Raw genomic sequence first — 18,817 nt, forward strand, 5'->3', positions numbered from 1 at the left:
TATATATGTTATATATATATATATATATATATAAAGAGTAACACTATTTTTTCACTCACACAAGCTTCCAACCTTTGGGTCATTATGGACACCTTATATCCAGGGTGTTGCCAACTTCTTTTCATTCTACTTTCCCAATCTCTCTCTCTCTCTCTCTCTCTCTCTCTCTCTCTCTCTCTCTCTCTCTCTCTTTTTGGTTACCTCTTTTTCAGTCTTTTACTTGGACTTACAAGAGTCTTTTGTCAAGTCTTTTGTTTCAAGATTCTCCTCCCTTCAGTCTTTTCCTTCCTTTAGCTATCAAATTAATGTTCCTGAAGCCCAAGTATGACGATGTCTCACCTTTTCTCAGTAAACTCTCATGGCTTTCTATTGCTTCTAGGATCAAGTATAAACTCCTCTGTCATTTAAAGCTGTCCATAACCTGATGATATTTTCCTATCTTTCTAGTCTTTTTAAATGTTACTCCTTTGCATATTTTTTTTTTATCCAGTGATACCCACCTTTTTGCTGCTCTCTATAAAGCTCCCATCTCTGTATTTTTAGTGCCTGTTGTCTGTGCCTGGGGTGATCTCACTCCTTACTTCTATATCCAAGGCTTCCCAAACTTCAAATCACACTTTCTACAGGGAGGCCTTTGCTCATTCTCTCCTAGTGGTAGTGCCTTTCTTCTGAGACACTGTATATAACTTGGATGTAAATTCATTGTATGTTGTCTCTTTTTTATAATGTAAGTTCTTTGAGGCTAGGGACAGTATATTTGATTTTCTTTGTACTTTTAGGTGCAAAGCACACAATAAGTGCTCTGTAAATATTTATTCACCGAATGATTGACTGCCAGGTAATCTTGGACAGATTAGTAGACTTTTAGGTCTTTGATTCTCATCTGAAAAATGAAGGAATTGAATTAAATGATCTCCATTGTCCCTTCAAGCTCTAAAATTCCAGGATCCATTGTAATTTATTCATTACAATAATTTTTTTCATTATATATAGAGGCTTAATTTTGTTTTTCTTCAGAATGTCTCCTTGTTCCCTCACTTGTATTCCAAAAATATTTCAAATCTATTTTCTAAACTTCCAAGACCAGCAAATATATCTTAATATTCTAGCAAAGTATTTCAAGTCTCTTAAAAAAAATTGTGAACTTTGATGTTAACAATTATATGAAATATTACTACAAGCAATAATAAAAAGACATGTAAATCAAGACAATGTCAAGGCTTTACCTCAATCTCAGAAAATTGGCAAGAATGAGGATAGTCATTCTTGCTAGAACTGTGATGTGAATTGGTCCAACCATTCTGGAAAGTAATTTTGGATTATGCTAAAAAAGTGATTCATATCCTTTGATTGAAAGGATCCCAAACTTGGGTATATACTCTTTAATAGATGAAAGGTAAAATGAAAGGCTGAATATACACTATTTTTTAGTAACAAAGAATTGTAAGCAATGCTCAGATTGTACTGTAAAAAATGATGAATATAAAAAATTCAGAATATCTTCTGACTTCCAAATGAATATAAAATAAACAGAATCAGATAAATTTCATAATTTTGAAAATAGTATATATGGCAAAATGGATAACAATGGAAACTGAATGTTGTAGGATTTTAATTAAACTTAGCCCTGAAGAAAAGATATATTTCTCTCTTCTTTGCAGAGGGGTTAGGGCATTATGATAGTAGAACAGTAGGGCATTGATGCCTTCCTTAGGTGATGTGTTGGATATTTTTACTGAAATATCTTTTTTTTTTTTATCATAAGAGAAAGCTTTCTGGGAGGGAGACGAAGTAAAATGTTTTGGGAAATGAAGGTGATCTACAAACAAGATTGCATTAAAAATGAAAAGCCCAAGTCTTTTTTGACAAATAAATATAGGAGTTAGTGATCAAATCCAATCCCTCTTCATTTTACAAGTCAGGAAATAGGGTGAAAAAGCTTAAGTGACTTGCCTATGGTCACACACCTGTTATTAGAAATGCTGAGATTGGAATGTAGGCTTTCTGATGCCTAATTCAGGCTATTCTCACTGTATAACTGTATGTTTATGGGATGATGCTGGTGGGCAGGGTGCTCAAGAATGATGACTGTGGAGAGAAAAAAAGCTTCTCATTTGTAGATTGACTGAAAAACCCTTTCCTATGTGTAACAATGTGTTTGTGGGCGTGTGTGTTGTTTGCCTAATGATAGGCTGAGGACCTATATATCTCTGTCTAGGAAGGTAATAGAAAAGCATAATAAATACACATATCTCACACATAATTGAGATAAAAGATTTGTATGCCTTAGACATTCTGAAAGTTTGCCACCTTATTGTTGTTTGTTACAAGTTTTAAACCTTAAGATTTATCACAAAAATAAATACATGCCATAAAGAGAAAAAATTCTTTGCATTAGGATTATATGCTTTTATAAAAGTAATGTTTAAAAGTATCTCTTATTCCACCCCAATTAGAATTACACCCTGAAAAATGACGAAGTGTGCATACCCCTATTCCGTGCTTCTAGGAAACAAGGAGAAGCAGCTGGAAAAAGCAAGAGCGTGCTAAGAAACTTCCCATTGCATTCACCAAACAAGAATAAAACTCCTACTTCATGAAAAGCATTAGGTGCCTGGGATGGGGTGGGGGGAATAAATGGAAGGGGAAGGGGAGAAGGAAGAAGAGAAGGAGGAGACAGAGAGAGCGGAAGAGAGTCCAGTCCCTCCCCATTCGTAAGGAACTTGTATTTCTCTCTGGTGGGGTTCAGGTTGTTTACAGATAGGTAAATTTTTGGTGAGTGATAACATTATCAACTGGCAGATTTCAATATGAACTCCAAAGTGCATAATTAGATGAAGCATCGTACCAGGGGTCCTCAGACTTTTTAAATAGGGGGCCAGTTCACTGTCCCTCAGAGTGTTGGAGGGCCGGACTACAGTAGAAACAAAAACTTTGTTTTGTGGACCTTTAAATAAACTTCATAGCCCGGGGTAGGGGGGATAATCGTCCTCAGCTGCCGCATCTGGCCCGCGGGCCGTAGTTTGAGGACCCCTGATAACCCCTCATTATCTCTCCAGCAGTGGGGCAGCCCGTACTCTGGACAGAGAGCCAAGGCATTACCAGGTCTTAGGAACATTCAGCTCTCTAGAATAGAATAATGTAAATATGTCCAGTGAATTGCCTACCTTGTAGGTTCAGACCAAACCGAGCTCTCTTTCGAACCTGACCCCCCCAAAAAAAATTCCCCCTCATTCATGGACAAAGATGAGGTTGGTATGAGTGTATATCGTCAGGCATGATTATCCTTTGGGAAGACTTTTTAGCACGAGGGAGCAGCTCTGTTCCTAACTTTGCAGTTTTATTAAGAAAATCCCCGTCGATTAGGTTACGTTTGAAGGGGCAAGTCCAGGTTGTAGATATTCCCCTGTCCTCTTCCTTTCTCCACACTCCGTTTGCCCCAAACTCCCCCCCCCCCCACTTACACACACACACACACACACACACAGTCCCCGTCCCCCCCCCCCCGGTCTGGGGCCTGCTCTTCCACATCCGCCCACATCTGGCCCCAGCAGGATGGCAGGCGGCGCTCAGGTTTACGGGCGGGGGGGAAGGAGAGTGGGGAGCAGAGCTTTGGGTCACTGCCTCCCCATTTCTACCTCTAAGACCGCGGCCTGGCCTACTACGGGAAAGGTTGGGGGGAGATGCGCCCCACAAAAGAACCCGCGCTCTTCCTCAGTGTTCCCAGCTGATCCCTCTTTCAGCCGGCGACTCGGTGGGCTCTGGCGCGGATCAGCTTCCAGCCCTTAGCCCCTGGGTCCGGGGCAGTTTTGACGGGCAGGTGGAGCAGCCAGTGGGGGAGCAGAGGGGGCTGGGCTTTGGGGGCTGGAACCTGATCCTGACTGCCAGACGGGCGAGGAGGCCGGGCTGAGGAGCGGGGAGGAGAGCTAGAGAAGCGAGAGGCGGGGCGGCGACCGCTTTCCTCCTGCAATCATTCACCCGGATCCAGTGACTGAGGGGCGCTCTGAGAGCGAGCGAACGAGTGCGAGCGAGCTCCGCACAGCTAGGATCTTGGGCAGCCAGCCCCCGGGCCGGCGCTCTGGGCTCGGCCGGGGGTGAGGGTAAGGGCTTCTTCTAAACCAGTCCCTAGACATCTCTCTCAAGCCAACATGTCGGACCCCACGGTCAATGCACAGCTGGACGGGATCATCTCGGACTTCGAAGGTGGGTGACCAGCCGATCAACTCCAGATAGTTCCTCCTTTTCCCCCCTTCCCCCCAAGCTCCAGTTCCCGCCAGGTCCTGCAGCCCCTCGGATGGGGAGTCGGCAAAGAAGAGCCTGGCCCGATCTCCTGTGCTCAAACTTGGGGAATGAGTGGGGAGGTGGGGGACTTGAAGGAAGCCCTCACACTTAGAGCCTTAGGAGATAGATACACACTTGCGCACTTAACCGATACGTTTGTTCTCCACCCGCTACAAACTATCCAGTTTCCTCTTCCCAGGTTTATTGCTGGGTTTTATGCGTTTACTGGATTCAACGGTGTGTAGCACCAAGACTCTTACCAGGCATATATCCCCTCTAAGTGTCTGCTTTCCATCCCTCTCTACTCTTTTAGCTGGCATCCAGAGGACTAATCTGCATGGATCCAGGACCTTCAGCCTCCCCCTCCCCCTTCCTTTTTCTCTTCCCCCTTCTTCCCCTCCTCCACTCTGTTCCGGGACTCAGCTGCTGCAGAGATTGGGAGTTGTGGGGGCTGAAGCTCAAGCCCCGGGGGAATGCTGCTGGACTCAGAATTGTTCCTGTGCTTCGGGGGGATTGGGGATGTACATTTTTTAGGATGGGGCAAGGATTTAACTGGAGTTTCTTAGCCTGAGCTAAGCACACTGCGCAGTCTCCCCAAGGCTCTGGGTGGAAATTGGGATTTAGAGGCCAATCTATCCATTCTGAAGGGGTCTGAAGCGGGAGAGGATGATATATGCCGGTCTGAAAATACCAGTCTCCAAGTTTTCCAATACCTGTTAGTGGGAGTCCGTGTTGAAGTCATTTGTACGAGACGCAGTCCTCGTGGCACAAATATGTATTCTTGTCGGTTTGTTTCTTCGCAGAAAAGTTGCAAATCCTCGAAGATAAATGCGAAGTTTTCTAAGTAGAGAGCATTCCATCGTTTTCTATTGTATCTGTGTGTGTGTCTCAGAGTGAGGGCCACTGCTTTGTAAAGATCTAGACACATCTTGGGGTAGTGTGATGTGGTAGCCCCTCTAGTTTTTGCCTACTCTATCTTTTAATAAATTGTTTTTGAGATCCTGTCTGGAGATAATATGGTATAGTGGAATTCCACATAGAAGGTTGAAAAGATCCCATTCCAATTCTTCTGCTTTATGTGAACTTGGACAAGTCATTGACTTCCTTTTCTTATTTATAGAATAGGAGATTAGACTAGAATCATCCAACGTCTTTCTTAGGCTTTAAATCCTATAACATATAAACCATCTGGTTTAGATGTCTCCAGGACATTGCCTTGTGACAAAGTCAATACTGAAGTCAGTCAAATAGTTTCTGGTTTGGGAAGTGCCTGGTGGAGACTGACTGAGTAAGCAAGAAGAAGGAAGAAACTTCTGCTATTGGGAGAAATTGTATAGATGTAATAATGTGGGGACTTTTGTAAATCATGAAAATTAACATATATTACTTTGAATTAATGGAGTGGGTATTTTTTCTGAGAGGATTGCATCACTACTCATCATAGAGGGGAATTTCTGGATCTCTAGGCAAAATTGGTCTTAAAGTTCCTCCTTTACTGTGGCAGTCAACCTTGGTTGGGTACATTATCACTCAGATCTACCTTTCCTAGTTCTGTCCCATTCTGTCTCTCAGTCATGCAAAATTGTTTTTGCCGCTTTGCATTTACTGAAACTTACAGTCGTTCAAGTGGGAAGAACAATAAAATGGATACCCAGAGATCTAGGTTCTGAACCTGACTCACTAATTAATTTTGTGGCTTTAAACAAATTGACTTGCTTCTTTAAGTTTCTTTTTTCCTTATTTGTAAATCAAGGGTGCAGGACTGGAGGGTGGCGACTCACTGATCTTTACGGTACTTCTCTGTGCTCTAACAGTCTGAAGTCTTAACTCTACTATGTGCTGATTGGAACAGGCTAGTTGAAAATGACACTTTTTCTTTTTCCCTGTACTAACTGCCCGCTTTTATTGTCTAATCCTCAGGGAATTTGAGGCGAAATAGGAAGGAAAGGTGGTACTATAGGAGGCTAGTGGGGGCGTGATTTGGGGTAGGAGTGGCTTTGCAACATCCTGTCATAGGTGACTGACTTCCTCTTTGGCTTCTGATTAGGGCTAATGCTGGCTGGAGATAAATGGATACCCCTAGAAGGACAAAGCTCTTTCCCAGCTTGTTTGCTTCTCAAACTCTAATACGTAACCCTATCTGGAGAAAGTTGTCAATTATCTTTGGATGTCTTTCAGGAGACCTTCTCCAGTCTCACAGTGCAAGAATATGACTTCTTAAGAGACAGTTTTTGTGAAATAGTTGGGGAGCTCTTTCCATAGAATCTTAGAATTTGGAGCTTGATGGGATCTTTAAGATCAGCTAGTACAACTTTCATTTTACACATAAGGAAACAAGCTTACAGATATTAAGTGGCTTAACCAAGTTTGTGTGAGTAGCAGCAGAGACAGAATTTGAACATGGTTCCTTTTGACTCAGGGTAGCTAAGTGGCACAGTGGGTAGAGCCTCAAGCTTAGAGTCATTAAGATTAGAGTTAAATCTGGCCTGTGTGACCCTGGGTAAGTCATTTAGTTGTGCTTGCCTTAGTTTCCTCATCTGTAAAATGAACTGGAGAAGGAAATGGTAAACCACTCTGGTGTCTTTGCCAAGAAAACCCTAAATAGATCATGAAGATTTGGACAAAACTAAACAAAAACAACAACAAAGATCAGGGGCAATAAAGTACTATTATCTATTCAGCGCTAAAATTAGTGGTTTGGAAGAATAATAGGACCATAGGTTTGGAGCTGGAAGGGATTTTTGAGGTAATTTCTTCTAACTCTCATTTTACAAAAGAGGAAAATGAAGCCCACAGAGATAGAGCGACTTGCTTGAGGTGATATACATACTAAGTCAGAGAACCAGAGATTAGAAGCCAGATTCTTAAACTACAGATCTAGCACTCTCCACTTTGTGATGCTTTCTCTGAAGAAATAGAAGGCAATTTGAATGTTGGTGGAACAAGAAAAAATTAGATGTAATGACTAAAGGACAAATAATTATATATATTATATAACCCAGTTCCATTTAACAAACATAGTGCTAAATAGGAGCTGGGAATACAAGGAACAATTGAATTAGTTCTGTTTTCAGGAGATAATAAAATAGATAAAGTATATGGTCTGAATGTAATGATATAACTCTTAAGGGCTATAGATGAGGGAAGAAGGCTTCAATAAAATCATAGAGCCATGAACCAGAGCTGGAAAGAACCTTTGAGATCATCTGATACAATTCCATTTTACAGATGAGGAAAGTGAGGCACAGAAGAGATTGGTGACTTTCTTGGGTTCGCGTAACTAATTAATAATAAATCTGAGATTAGATTTCAAGTCACCAGACTTTCATGAAATACCTATATGGAGCAAGTAGTCATTGAAGTAGAGCTTAGAGACAGTGTGGGATGAATTTCTGAAGAGGAGTTAGGAAGACATTTCACACAGAAGAAAACATGTGGAAATGGGAATGAGCATGTTATATTTGGGAGATAATATGGGGAAAGCCCATTTTAATGAGTGAAGAACACTGAGAAAAGGTGTTGCCTAAGTAAAGTGAGACCATGGCTGAAAGAGCCATGAAAAAAAGCCTTGATGCAAACAAAGATAAAACATAGAGAATGCAGATTCTTAATCAGGTAATGAAAGGAAATGAAAGGGTATTTGGGGAAGATTTTTCTATGGAAAGGCAATTTGGAGTAGTAAATAGGAGTCAAGAAGACTTGGTTAAGTTTTATCTCTTGACATATGCTGACTGTGTGACTATGAGCAAATGATTCAATCTCTTGGTACTCCAAGTTCTTAGTACCCTTAGTAGATCAGTTGATAATTTATACATCTGAATCTATTGAAGGAATTTCCTCCCTCCCTCCTTCCCTCCCTCTCTCCCTCTCCCTTCCTTCCATTGTGCTACCTAGCTGCTCCTCCAGGAATTTTTCACATGGAAGAAATAATAGGTGATTATTAACAAGTCCTTTAAGTTTCCCAAGTCTCATTTTCCTTATTTATAAAATGGGAATAATTGTAGATCCTATCACAATAAGGCTGTCTTCTATGATCATTAAAAACATTTGACAGACCTCCAAACACTATGTAAATGCTAACTCTTTTAAAAAAAATATTACTTTAGGGCAGCTAGATAGCACAGTGGATACAGCACCAGCCCTGAAGTCAGGAAGACGTGAGTTCAAATTCAGCCTCAGACATTTAATATTTCCTAACTAAGACCCTGAGCAAGTTACTTAACCCCAATTGCTTTAGCAAAAATTATATATATTTCCAAATATATGCAAAAATATTTTTTAACATTTACCTTTGCAAAACCTTGTGTTCCAAATTTTTCTCCCTTTCTTCCCCCTCCCAAAGATACCAAGCAATCCAACATAGGTTAAACATGTGAAATTCTTCTAAACATAATTGCTAACTCTTATGAATTCTTATTAATTGGGAGAAGAAAATGATTCTTAAGTGGCCTCTTAGAAATCAAATCTTTCATTCAAGAAGTTGAATTGTTGTACCACAACATCAAAGTATTGAGCAATAGGTTCCTTGGGGAAATTTCAGAAACAAGCATTGAAGTAGTCATTTGGAGAACACTGACTGGTCAATTGCTCTGGGTAAATTGGAATATGTAATCATTTTTATAAAGCATAGGACTCCCCTAAATCAGAACTCAAGAATTTACTCAGCATCCTGAGTTAAACATATGCCTTTTACCTGTTTCTTTTTGGGAGAGAGGAATTGAAGCAGCAGGGGTTTATCTATAACCCAGCATCCCAGAAACCATTTTATTTCCCTTTCCAAGAGAGAGCCCTCTCATTTGGCTTTTCATCCTATATTCACCTTCCATCCTATATTTGCTAAATGAAGTATCATTAAGATGTTATTCCACAGAATTTCTCTGAAGTTCCATCAATCATTTTTGCTTCATCTGTTGTCTGCACCTGGCTTCCTGAAGATCCAAAGGATAACTGACATTGATACATGCGTGGCTTCTGAGGTTACTGCCAACCTTTTCATTTGTGCCATTTCCTTTTCTTTAAAGTGGAATATTGGAATTCTGATGGCCCTTGATCTAAGCAATGAATTAAATATAGATACAGGAAGAATGTTAACTTTTGTCATTTTCCTTAGTGTTTTTTTTGAATGGGTCTCCTGTGTTTTATCCTTTACCAAAATGATAACCATGCTAATAACAGCTTGCATTTAATGTGCCACTTTATAGCTTACAAAGCACTTTCTTAAAAACTGCTTTATGAAGTAGTTAGTGCAAGTATAGAAGTAGGTATTAGAAAATATAGCTAAGTAAACTAGAACCCAGAAAGTGAAAATGACTTGGGATTTTGACTCTGGCCTATTTCCAAGATTTGTTCTTTTTTTCTGATTGATCTTGTCTGTTAAGCTGATATGCTTATGAGACAGGGTGACTGACTGCACAATGTCGGGGGGTGGGGAGAGGGAGAGAGAATTGGGGAGTATTTTCCTTTGTTTATGACTGGAAGCCTCTAATAAGATAACCTGATGGCACAAAAGATAGAATATTGGGTCTTGAGTCAGGAGGCAGGAAGAATCCCCTTAAATGTCAAATCCAGACTCAGACCATGTTTAGCTGTTGTACTCTGGGCATGTCACTTAACCTCTGCCTCAGTTTCCTTACCTGCAAAATGGGAATTATAAGAGGATCTACCTCTAGGATGAAAGTGAAGTAGTATTTGTAAAATGCTTAGCACAGTGCTTGGCACATAATACATGCTTAATAAATGCTTATTGCTTCTTTCTCTGCCCTATGTGGTATACAAAAGATCTTGGGTTATTCCGGGCTGCACTGATGGAGTGCAGATACTGATGGATCTTATTAAGTTAAAAGTTGGAAAAGCAATAACTTATATTTGCTGTGTGAAGACTATTTTATCTAAGTTCAGAGGAGTGCATGATTGAGATGGCTGAAATGGATTTTTTTTTTTGGGTTACAGGAACTCTGGAAGGAAGGAAACAAGCATTTATTAAGTGCTTACTAGGTGACAGACACAGTGCTAAGCTCTTTACAAATATTTCTCATTTGTTTCTTACTACAATCCTGGAAGGTGAATGCTGTTATTATTCCCATTTTGCAATTGAGGAAACTAAGGCAAATTGTCTGATGATGGGTTTGAACTCAAATCTTCCTGATTCCGGGTCCAGCATTCTATCCATTATGCCACCTTGCTGCCCAAGTTAGATTAAAAACTGTAAATCATAGAGCATATAGCTGTTCTTGATGAATTGAGATCAGCTGGTTCAACTACATCCTTGGGTTCTGAAAGAATTGGCAGATATGATTGCTGAGAAAGTCAATGATACTTAGAAGATTATTGAAATTGGGAGAAGTATTACAAAATTGGAGAAAGGAAAATGTCCCAGTTTTCAAAAAAATAGTCTACAAAAGCTTCATTTAATTAAGTGTTTGTCAAATATCAAGAAAGGGAAGGAGTTACTTCTAAGAAGTCAGTATGGTGGATTCATCAAGAATAAGTCATGGCAGAATAACCTTATTTCCTTTTTTTTAGGTTACTATTTTAGGTTAATAGTAAGTGAAAGAGGTGCTGAGAATATAGTTGGTCTAAATTTTAAACAAAGTTTCTGATGTAGTTCATAATTTTCTTATGGAGATGCAGAAAAAAAAATTTATACCCAGATCTATAATCTCTACATTCATTTTTCTGAAGGTACTTGTCTGTTTTTTTATATCAGATGAATGAATAAATGAATCAGTATTTTTGTTTTTATTGTGTGCCAAGCATTTCAATAAACACCGAGGATACAAATTTTTAGAATGCAACAACGCCATCTCAAGAAGCTCAAGAACCTCTAATCAGGGGAGACAACACATATAAAAAAATTCAGCTTCAGGGTTGTTGGAAAGGCTTAGAGATTCTAAAAGGTGAAGCAATAAAGTATATGTCAAGATCCCAGAATTTCCAGAATACTTTATCTACAAAGTGCAGTCATTGTTAATGTACTTATCCTTAAGTTGACAGTCTATTGAGTAAAAGCTGAACATGTTTTGAGGCGTATCAATCAGTAAAAACTTATTAAATACTTGTACTTGCCTTGGGGATCCAAAAATAAAAATGAAACAGTCCTTGCTTACTCTACCACCTGATCTGAGTTTTAAAGGAAGCCAAAAAATTCTCAAAGGTGGAGATGAAGAGGAAAACCCTTCCAACAATGGGTGCTAGCCAGGACAAAAACATGGATATGGAGTATTATTTATATGGAATAATAAATAAGCCAGTGTGATTGGACTTTATAGAATGTGGGGAGTAATGTGTAAGGAGACTGGAGAAGTAGGATCAAGCCAGGTGGTAAAGATCTGTTAAATACCAGGCAGAAAAGCTTATATTTGGGCATAGAGAGAACCATTGGAGTTTATTGAAGAGAGGGGTGATAGTCTTCTCTATGCTTTAAGAAAATTACTTGGGCAATTGTGAGCAAGTTGAATTGGAGTTGGGAGAGATTTGAGTCAGGGAGCCTAATTAAGAGCTATTTTAGTAGTAGTTTAAAGTGGAGACTAGAATGGTGATTGTGTTGATAGAGTGTAGGGCATGCATATGAGAGATACTGTACACATAGAAATGACCAAATACACCAGTATCCAGAGAAATGTGTACACAACCAGTTTGACTAATGTAACCTCCCTCACAGAAGCTACTGATTGTCAGGGCCACACATAACAATCTTCCCCAGATAGATATGGAGATAAGCTGATGTTAAAGTGCCAAACAGCATTTTTTTTTTTTTTTTTTTTTTTTTTTTATTGGTAATCTCAGCAGGGGTTAGCAGGAAGCAAGAGCAAGTGTATGTATGTCTCTGCCTCTCTCTCTGAATCTCTCTACATGTCTGCTTCTCTTTACATCCTTCTCTTTTTTTGCCTATGGCAAAGCTGGCCATTTATATTTACTCTCCTCTGGGATTACTCTGTGTCTAGCCCACTCAGCTCTGCGTAGGTGGATCCAGAAGGGAGACACCTGGAGTTAGTGCTGTGTCCTATGAAAAGATCTATCAAGAGGACACACCCCTGGGCTTCTCAAGGAAATACCTGTAAGACACAACCTCCTGCCTCAGAGGCCAAGCCCCCTTCTACCTCTTGGGTCCACCCTACCAGCTGACATGGCACACATGGCAATTCTCAGAAGGAAATTCTCTAACAGACTAATACAGATATAAATACAACAGCCAAATATTAGGAAGAGAGAGACAACAACAGGGAGGTTGGCAGGGACTCAGGGGCATCTAGGAGAAAATGGCTATAATATGAATGACTAGAATCACATCAGATTGACTTGGAGCAGCTTTCTGGAAGAAGAGGGTCTCAAAAGCAAAGTTCGGAATGAGGAGAAGGGATATAATTTGGATTAGAACAGAGAGGTTGTTTAAATGTTGGGAGAACAGAGCAGTTATATAATGTAGGAAAGGATTGGCTATTTTCAGGGAACAGCAAATAGGCTTACTATGATATAGGATATTTAAACAAGGGGATTTTGAAGCTACAATTAAGCATTTCAGTATTTTTTTTTTAAAAAGAGATAGTTACTAACCTATTGGAATTTGTAAGAAATTGTGCCTGCTTGTGAAGGACTAGTTGGATGATAATTAAAACAGGTCAAGTATGAAGGAGGTAGCTGGGAGACATGTACCTGTATTAAGCAGCAAAAGCATTCCCCTCTTTAACTACCCTGTTTGCCAAATCTGGCTCACCAGGTTTCACACACATATGCAGTCACTTGCAGAGCCAAGTTTTAGTGATTTGGGCTGAACAGCTCTTCTAATTTTAAGATGACCATTGTATCAGTTTCGCTGTTCCCATTCTTCGTGGCCCTATGGCAGAATCTGTGCCCTCTCCCCAACCTCAGACTGCTAGAACAACAGCCCCCCTGTCAGTGTAGTGCCTAGAGCCTGGACCTTGGCAAGGATAGTTGAGAGCAGTGACATATATGCTGGGGAATGGCTCAGAAAACTCTGTGGAGAAAAGGAAGCTTGTAGACAGGCAGCCTGCTTGTGGTTTTGTTTGCTAGTGTTTCTGAAAAGAACTGACTGCAGGGAGTTGGCTTATGCTTTTGCTCACAAAGATCCATGCTGGGTAGGCTCATCATCTTTATTACAAAGCATTTTTCAAAGCCTAATTGCACACGGTGCTAACCCTAGAAGCTGGACAAAGCAAACATTAATATCTCTACTCAGCTGGCTCAATTCATTAAAGCATGGTGCTAATGAAATCAAAGCTGTAGGCTGGGTCCTATTTGAGGTGATTCATTAAATTCCATTTCTTGCCCTCAGACACTTACTAGCCATATGACCCTAGGCAAGTCCTTAGTTTCCTCATCTGTGAAATGGGGATAATAGGATCAAGTAAGACAGTAATTGTAAAACATGGTGTTATGTAAATGTTAGTTATTATTTTTATTTTTTATTTTATTTTATTTTGGTCCATTTTTCAGTTACAACTGACTTTGTGATCCCATTTGAGGTTTTTGGGAAAAAAAAATCGGAGTTTGCCGGGTGAGGAACTGAGGCAGACAGAGTTAGGTGACTTACATCAAAGTCAATTACTGCACTGATGATAAATTCTTCAATTTATAGACAAACGTCTATAAACCAAGACTAAAGTGGAGGGCGTGTTGGTACATGTTTTTTTGTTTGAAGATGATCAGTAAAGTTTCTGAAGCTGAGATGGAACAAGGTATGGCTAGATTCTCTGTTGCTAATGCTAATTTTGACCTAACAATTAACACCAAGATAACACAGATATCTTCATTAATCAGCACTATACCATTTGTATATGGAACTATCATACAATGATAGCAAATGGAGAAGTTTTGAATAAGTGGATAAGTTCACTTACATTGGCTGTATACTTTCCAAGCATGTACACATTGATAATGAGGTTAACGCATACATTGCCAGAGGTAGCTTAGTGTAGAAGAAAGAGATTATTAGATTGACTACCAGACTGAAGGTTTACACAAGCATTTGTGCTGATCTTGTTTTTATGCCTGTGAAACCTGGATAGTAAGTGCCATACAGGAAATTGAATCAGTTCTGTTTGAATTATCTTAGGAAGGTTCTGAAGATTACCTGGCAGGGTAAGATACCAGACACTGAGGTCTATTTTTGAACTAAACTGCCAGGCATTCAAACTCTATTGAAGACAGCACAACTTCATTGGGTTGGCCACATTGTTCAAATGCCAAATATACACTTGCCAAAAGTATGGAGAACTTACATAGGGCATACACTCACAGGGTGATCAGAAAAAGTGACACGAGGACACTCAAGGTCTCTCAAGAAATTTAGAATTGATTGCATGACATGGGAGATCTTGTACAGGACCATCCAGCATGGGGTACCCTCATCAGAGAAGGTATTATGCTCTATGAACAAAACAGAATTGAATTAGTTCAGAAGAAATGCAGAATGTGCAAAGCTGAAGAATCCACCCCAAATTTTCATGGGGACTATTTGTATCCAATCTGTGGCAGAGCATTATGAGCTTTATATTAGTCTGATCAACCATAGCTGCACAGACTAACTTGACTCTAACTAGTGATATTAGTTTGGTTCTCTATGAAAATGAAGGCCAACAACCAAGCAAGTGACTAACATTATTATTTATAACACTCTTTTTTTAGATTCTAATTTTTTTTTCCTTTCCAGCTCTCTTTAAATTTTTTTTTGCTTTTTTTAAATTAAAGCTTTTTATTTACAAAATCATATGCATGGGTAATTTTTCAACATTGACCCTTGCAAAACTTTCTGTTCCATATTTTTCCCTACTTTCTCCTACCCTCTTCCCTAAATGGCAGGTGTTAAATATGTTAAAACATATGTTAAATCCAATATACATACATATATATATATATACATACATATTTATACAGTTATTTTGCTGCACAAGAATAATCAAATCTAGAAAGAAAAAAACCTGAGAAGGAAAACAGATTCTAAACTTCTTGAAAGCAGGACCTTTTGCCTCATCAGTACTTAGCACAATGCCTGACACAGTAGGGGATTTACAAATGTTTATTGATTGATCCCTTTAGTCAAAGGATGCTTGCTATTGGTCACAAGATGAGCATGCAATTGGTCACATGATGAGTTTAGTTCAAGTCTGTCTCCATGATTAGAAAAACAAACTTTGTTGAATGATAAATCTTTTGCGCTCAGGGACTTATGTCTTACTAGTCTAACACTTGTATGTGTTAGGCACTCAAATATTGGTATTTGATGATGATCCTCTACTGACATTTCTTCTTAAGATATGATGAATAGAATGTCACAAAGAGAACTATATGGATTCAAAGAATACATAGAAGCAATATGACACTGGACTTGGGAGTCAAGATTGCATAGGTTTACTTTCCAGCTAGATGGTGCTTTGGAGAAATCTGGCCTCAGACACTTATTAGCAGTATGATCTTGGGCAAGTTACTTAACCTGCCATGCTTCTTGTAAAATGACCTAGAGAAGGAAATGGCAAACTACTCCAGTGTCTTTGCCAAGAAACTCCAAATGGGATCCCAAAGAGAGATGACTGACCAACAATAACTATAACAATACCTACCGGTTCTGATATTCAATAGTTATATTACCTTGGATTCATCTTTTAAACTGAGTCTTAGTTTCTTTAAAATGGGAATACTATTTTTGCTCTTGCCTCAGAAAGTTGATTTGAAGAAAATGCTTTCAAAATCTTAAAAGGCTAAATAAATATATGGGGACTATTGTTTTTATTTGTAATAATATGAGCTTGTAGACTATGACCTGGTTTTCTTTATATCCTATGGAAGATGAAAGATTTTTTTGGTTAAACAAGGGGTAAAAAGGATCCCATAAGATAAATGGACAACTCTAATTATATAAAATTGTGCATAAACAGAATCAATGCAGATAAAATTAGGAGAACAGTTAACTGGGAAAAAGTTTTTCAGTAAATTTTTCTGACAAATGTCTGCTCTCTGAGGGTAGGGAATTGGTTTAAATTTATAAGAACAGGAGACAATCCTCAATAGATAAAGTATCAAAAAATATGAATAGGGACTTCTTAAAGGAAAAAATCCAAAATATTAATACCAGATGAAAAATATTTCAACTCACTAGTAAGAGAAAAGCAAACTAAAAAAACAAAACAAAACAAAAAAACAACTCTAAGGGACTACTTTATATCTATCAGATTGGCATATTTACTTATATAGATTGGTAAAAGATCACAAAACCAGAAAATGACAAATATTAGAGGGTGTTGTGAGAGTATAAACATGCTAATATAATGTTTGTTAAGCTGTGAAGTGGACCATAGATTTTGGAGAGCAATTTGGACCTGAAGCCTCAATAATACTACTAAGCCTCCCTCAAAGAAATGAAAGATAAAGAACCCATATATTACAACATTTTTTAAAAAGCAAAGAACTGGAAAATAAGGGTGGGTTTTCAATTGAGGAATGGCTGGGGAGGTTGTGATATACACACACACACACACACACACACATACATACATACACATACACATACATACAAAGACAAAAAACATATGTACATGCATGAGTACATACATACACATAATGATAGCCTGCTAAATTATTATTCCTTGAGGTCAAGGACTGTCTTTTGCTTCTCTTTGTATCTCCAGAATTTACATGGCACCTGCCATATGATAGTTGCTTAATAAATACTTATTGTATGAATTAATGAATATTATTGTGCTATTAATGAAAAAAGGGACAGATTCAGAGAAGCATTGGGAGTTGAATGAATTGCTACATAGTGAAATGAACAGAAGCAGAACAATTTATACAATGACTAAAACATTGTAAAGAAATTTATTTTGAAAGATTAAACAACTCTGAACATTGTCTTGATTAGCTATGATTCTTAAGTGCTAACAATGAAGAATACTATTTATCACCTGTCAGATAGGTGATGGATATGAGATACAGGGTAAGATATTGATATTCAGGCATGTAAAAAACTTGTATGATCTTTTTGTATATGCTTTTGGCAAGTTCTTCATTTTCATCTTTGATTTCAAAATAGCAGTTAATACTTTTAGTGTATGCAGCCACATGCTTTTCCTTGATATCTTTATGCACAATTATCTCACCTGGAAGATGCCAAGGTGGTTTTAGGAATCACCTTCATTCATTGCTTCAGTATGGTTTTGGTTAATAATTTCATATTTTTCTAGTCCAAAGAACATTTTGAAATTGTTAAGAAAGATTCTATTTTAATATGATTTTCATTGGACCCATGTAGATCGATGTCATCCTTATACAGTAGTCAATAAAAAGATGTTTTTGTTTGGTTTCCAAATTAATGAAGGAATCATTCTTGAGAATACTTAGACTTAAGTTGGGAGAGATGGTAATGGTTTTAGGTGAATCAGAATCATAGGGTGCTTCAAATATCTCCTTGAAAAATTCCACCTTTTACATGAGCTGTTTTCTGCTATCAGTGAGTTGTTGGGATATTTCAAATACAGGCTAGTTTTTCACTTGGACATTAAATACTCTAGTGTTTTCACTATATTTGATTCACTTTTATATATTTGCTATGTATAACTAAGGCATGAGTATTAACTTGGGTCCAAGGCTTTGAAAATAATAATTTATATTATTGTACTTTTGGATATCTTGTTTGACAATCTCCAAACTCCAAAAATTTTTTTTACATCCTTGGGACTTTTTGACACACTATTTTTGCCCCTCAGCCTCCCTCTCCCTCTCAAAACACACCCACACCCATACCCACACACACATACATTTTAAGCGTCAAAAGATTTTTGTTGTTGGTGTTATCCAAGCTGTGAATACTTTGTACAAAGTACATAAAAACATAATTGGCTTACATTTACAATGGTCACTAGTATTCTCATTTTGGGGTAATTTTTAGGTTTACATTTGAGAGGAACTTAGTAGATTTTTTTGCTGTTAATTCATGTGCTGTCATTTGAACCTGTAACTAAAAATCTCATCATATCTGGATAATCTTTGAAAAATTATAATTTTGTTTCGCTTTTTTACACATTCATTTTTAAATTTTGAGTTCCAAATTCATTCTTTCCAGCTTGTCCTCCATCTATTGAAAAGGCAAGCGATATGATACCCATTATACATGTGAAGTCATGTTGCAAAAAAAAGCAAGAAACAGAAAGTGAAAAAATCTGCTTCAATTTGTACTGTGTTAGTTCATCAGTTTTCACTCTGGAGATGGATAGCATTTTTCATCATAGGATCTTTGAAATGATCATGGCTCATCAGTTCTTTCACAGTTGGTCATTATTACAATATAGCTGTTTTTGTATACAATGCTTTCTTGTTTCTGCTCTCTTTACTTTGCATCAGCTTCTGTGTTTTCACAAGTTATTTTGAAACTATCCTCCTTATCATTTTAAGAAATACCTAATAGTAATACATCATATGTCACACCTTGTTCAGCCATTCCCTAGTTGATGGGCATCCTATCAAGTTCTAATTTTTTGCCAACAGACAATATTGCTATAAATATTTCTGCACATTTAGGTCATTT

At 38.2% G+C, this 18,817-nt stretch overlaps 1 protein-coding gene across 2 annotated transcripts in view; it reads left to right on the forward strand.

Annotated features, from left to right (window-relative positions):
* The window catches only part of SEPTIN9 (septin 9), a 277,162-nt gene that overhangs the window by 76,242 nt on the left and 182,103 nt on the right, over window positions 1-18,817 (forward strand). Inside the window, exon 1 of one of the 2 annotated variants that reach the window (XM_003768675.4) lies at window positions 3,919-4,203. The exons of the other annotated variant lie outside the window; for it this stretch is intronic. Coding sequence (XP_003768723.1) covers window positions 4,149-4,203 — 55 coding nt within the window. The 5' untranslated portion in view covers window positions 3,919-4,148. Of the gene's footprint in view, window positions 1-3,918; window positions 4,204-18,817 lie in introns of those variants that run through there. 2 annotated transcript variants of the gene reach the window in all.

The sequence above is a fragment of the Sarcophilus harrisii genome, chromosome 4, assembly GCF_902635505.1.
Source record: "Sarcophilus harrisii chromosome 4, mSarHar1.11, whole genome shotgun sequence".
Lineage (NCBI taxonomy): Eukaryota > Metazoa > Chordata > Mammalia > Dasyuromorphia > Dasyuridae > Sarcophilus > Sarcophilus harrisii.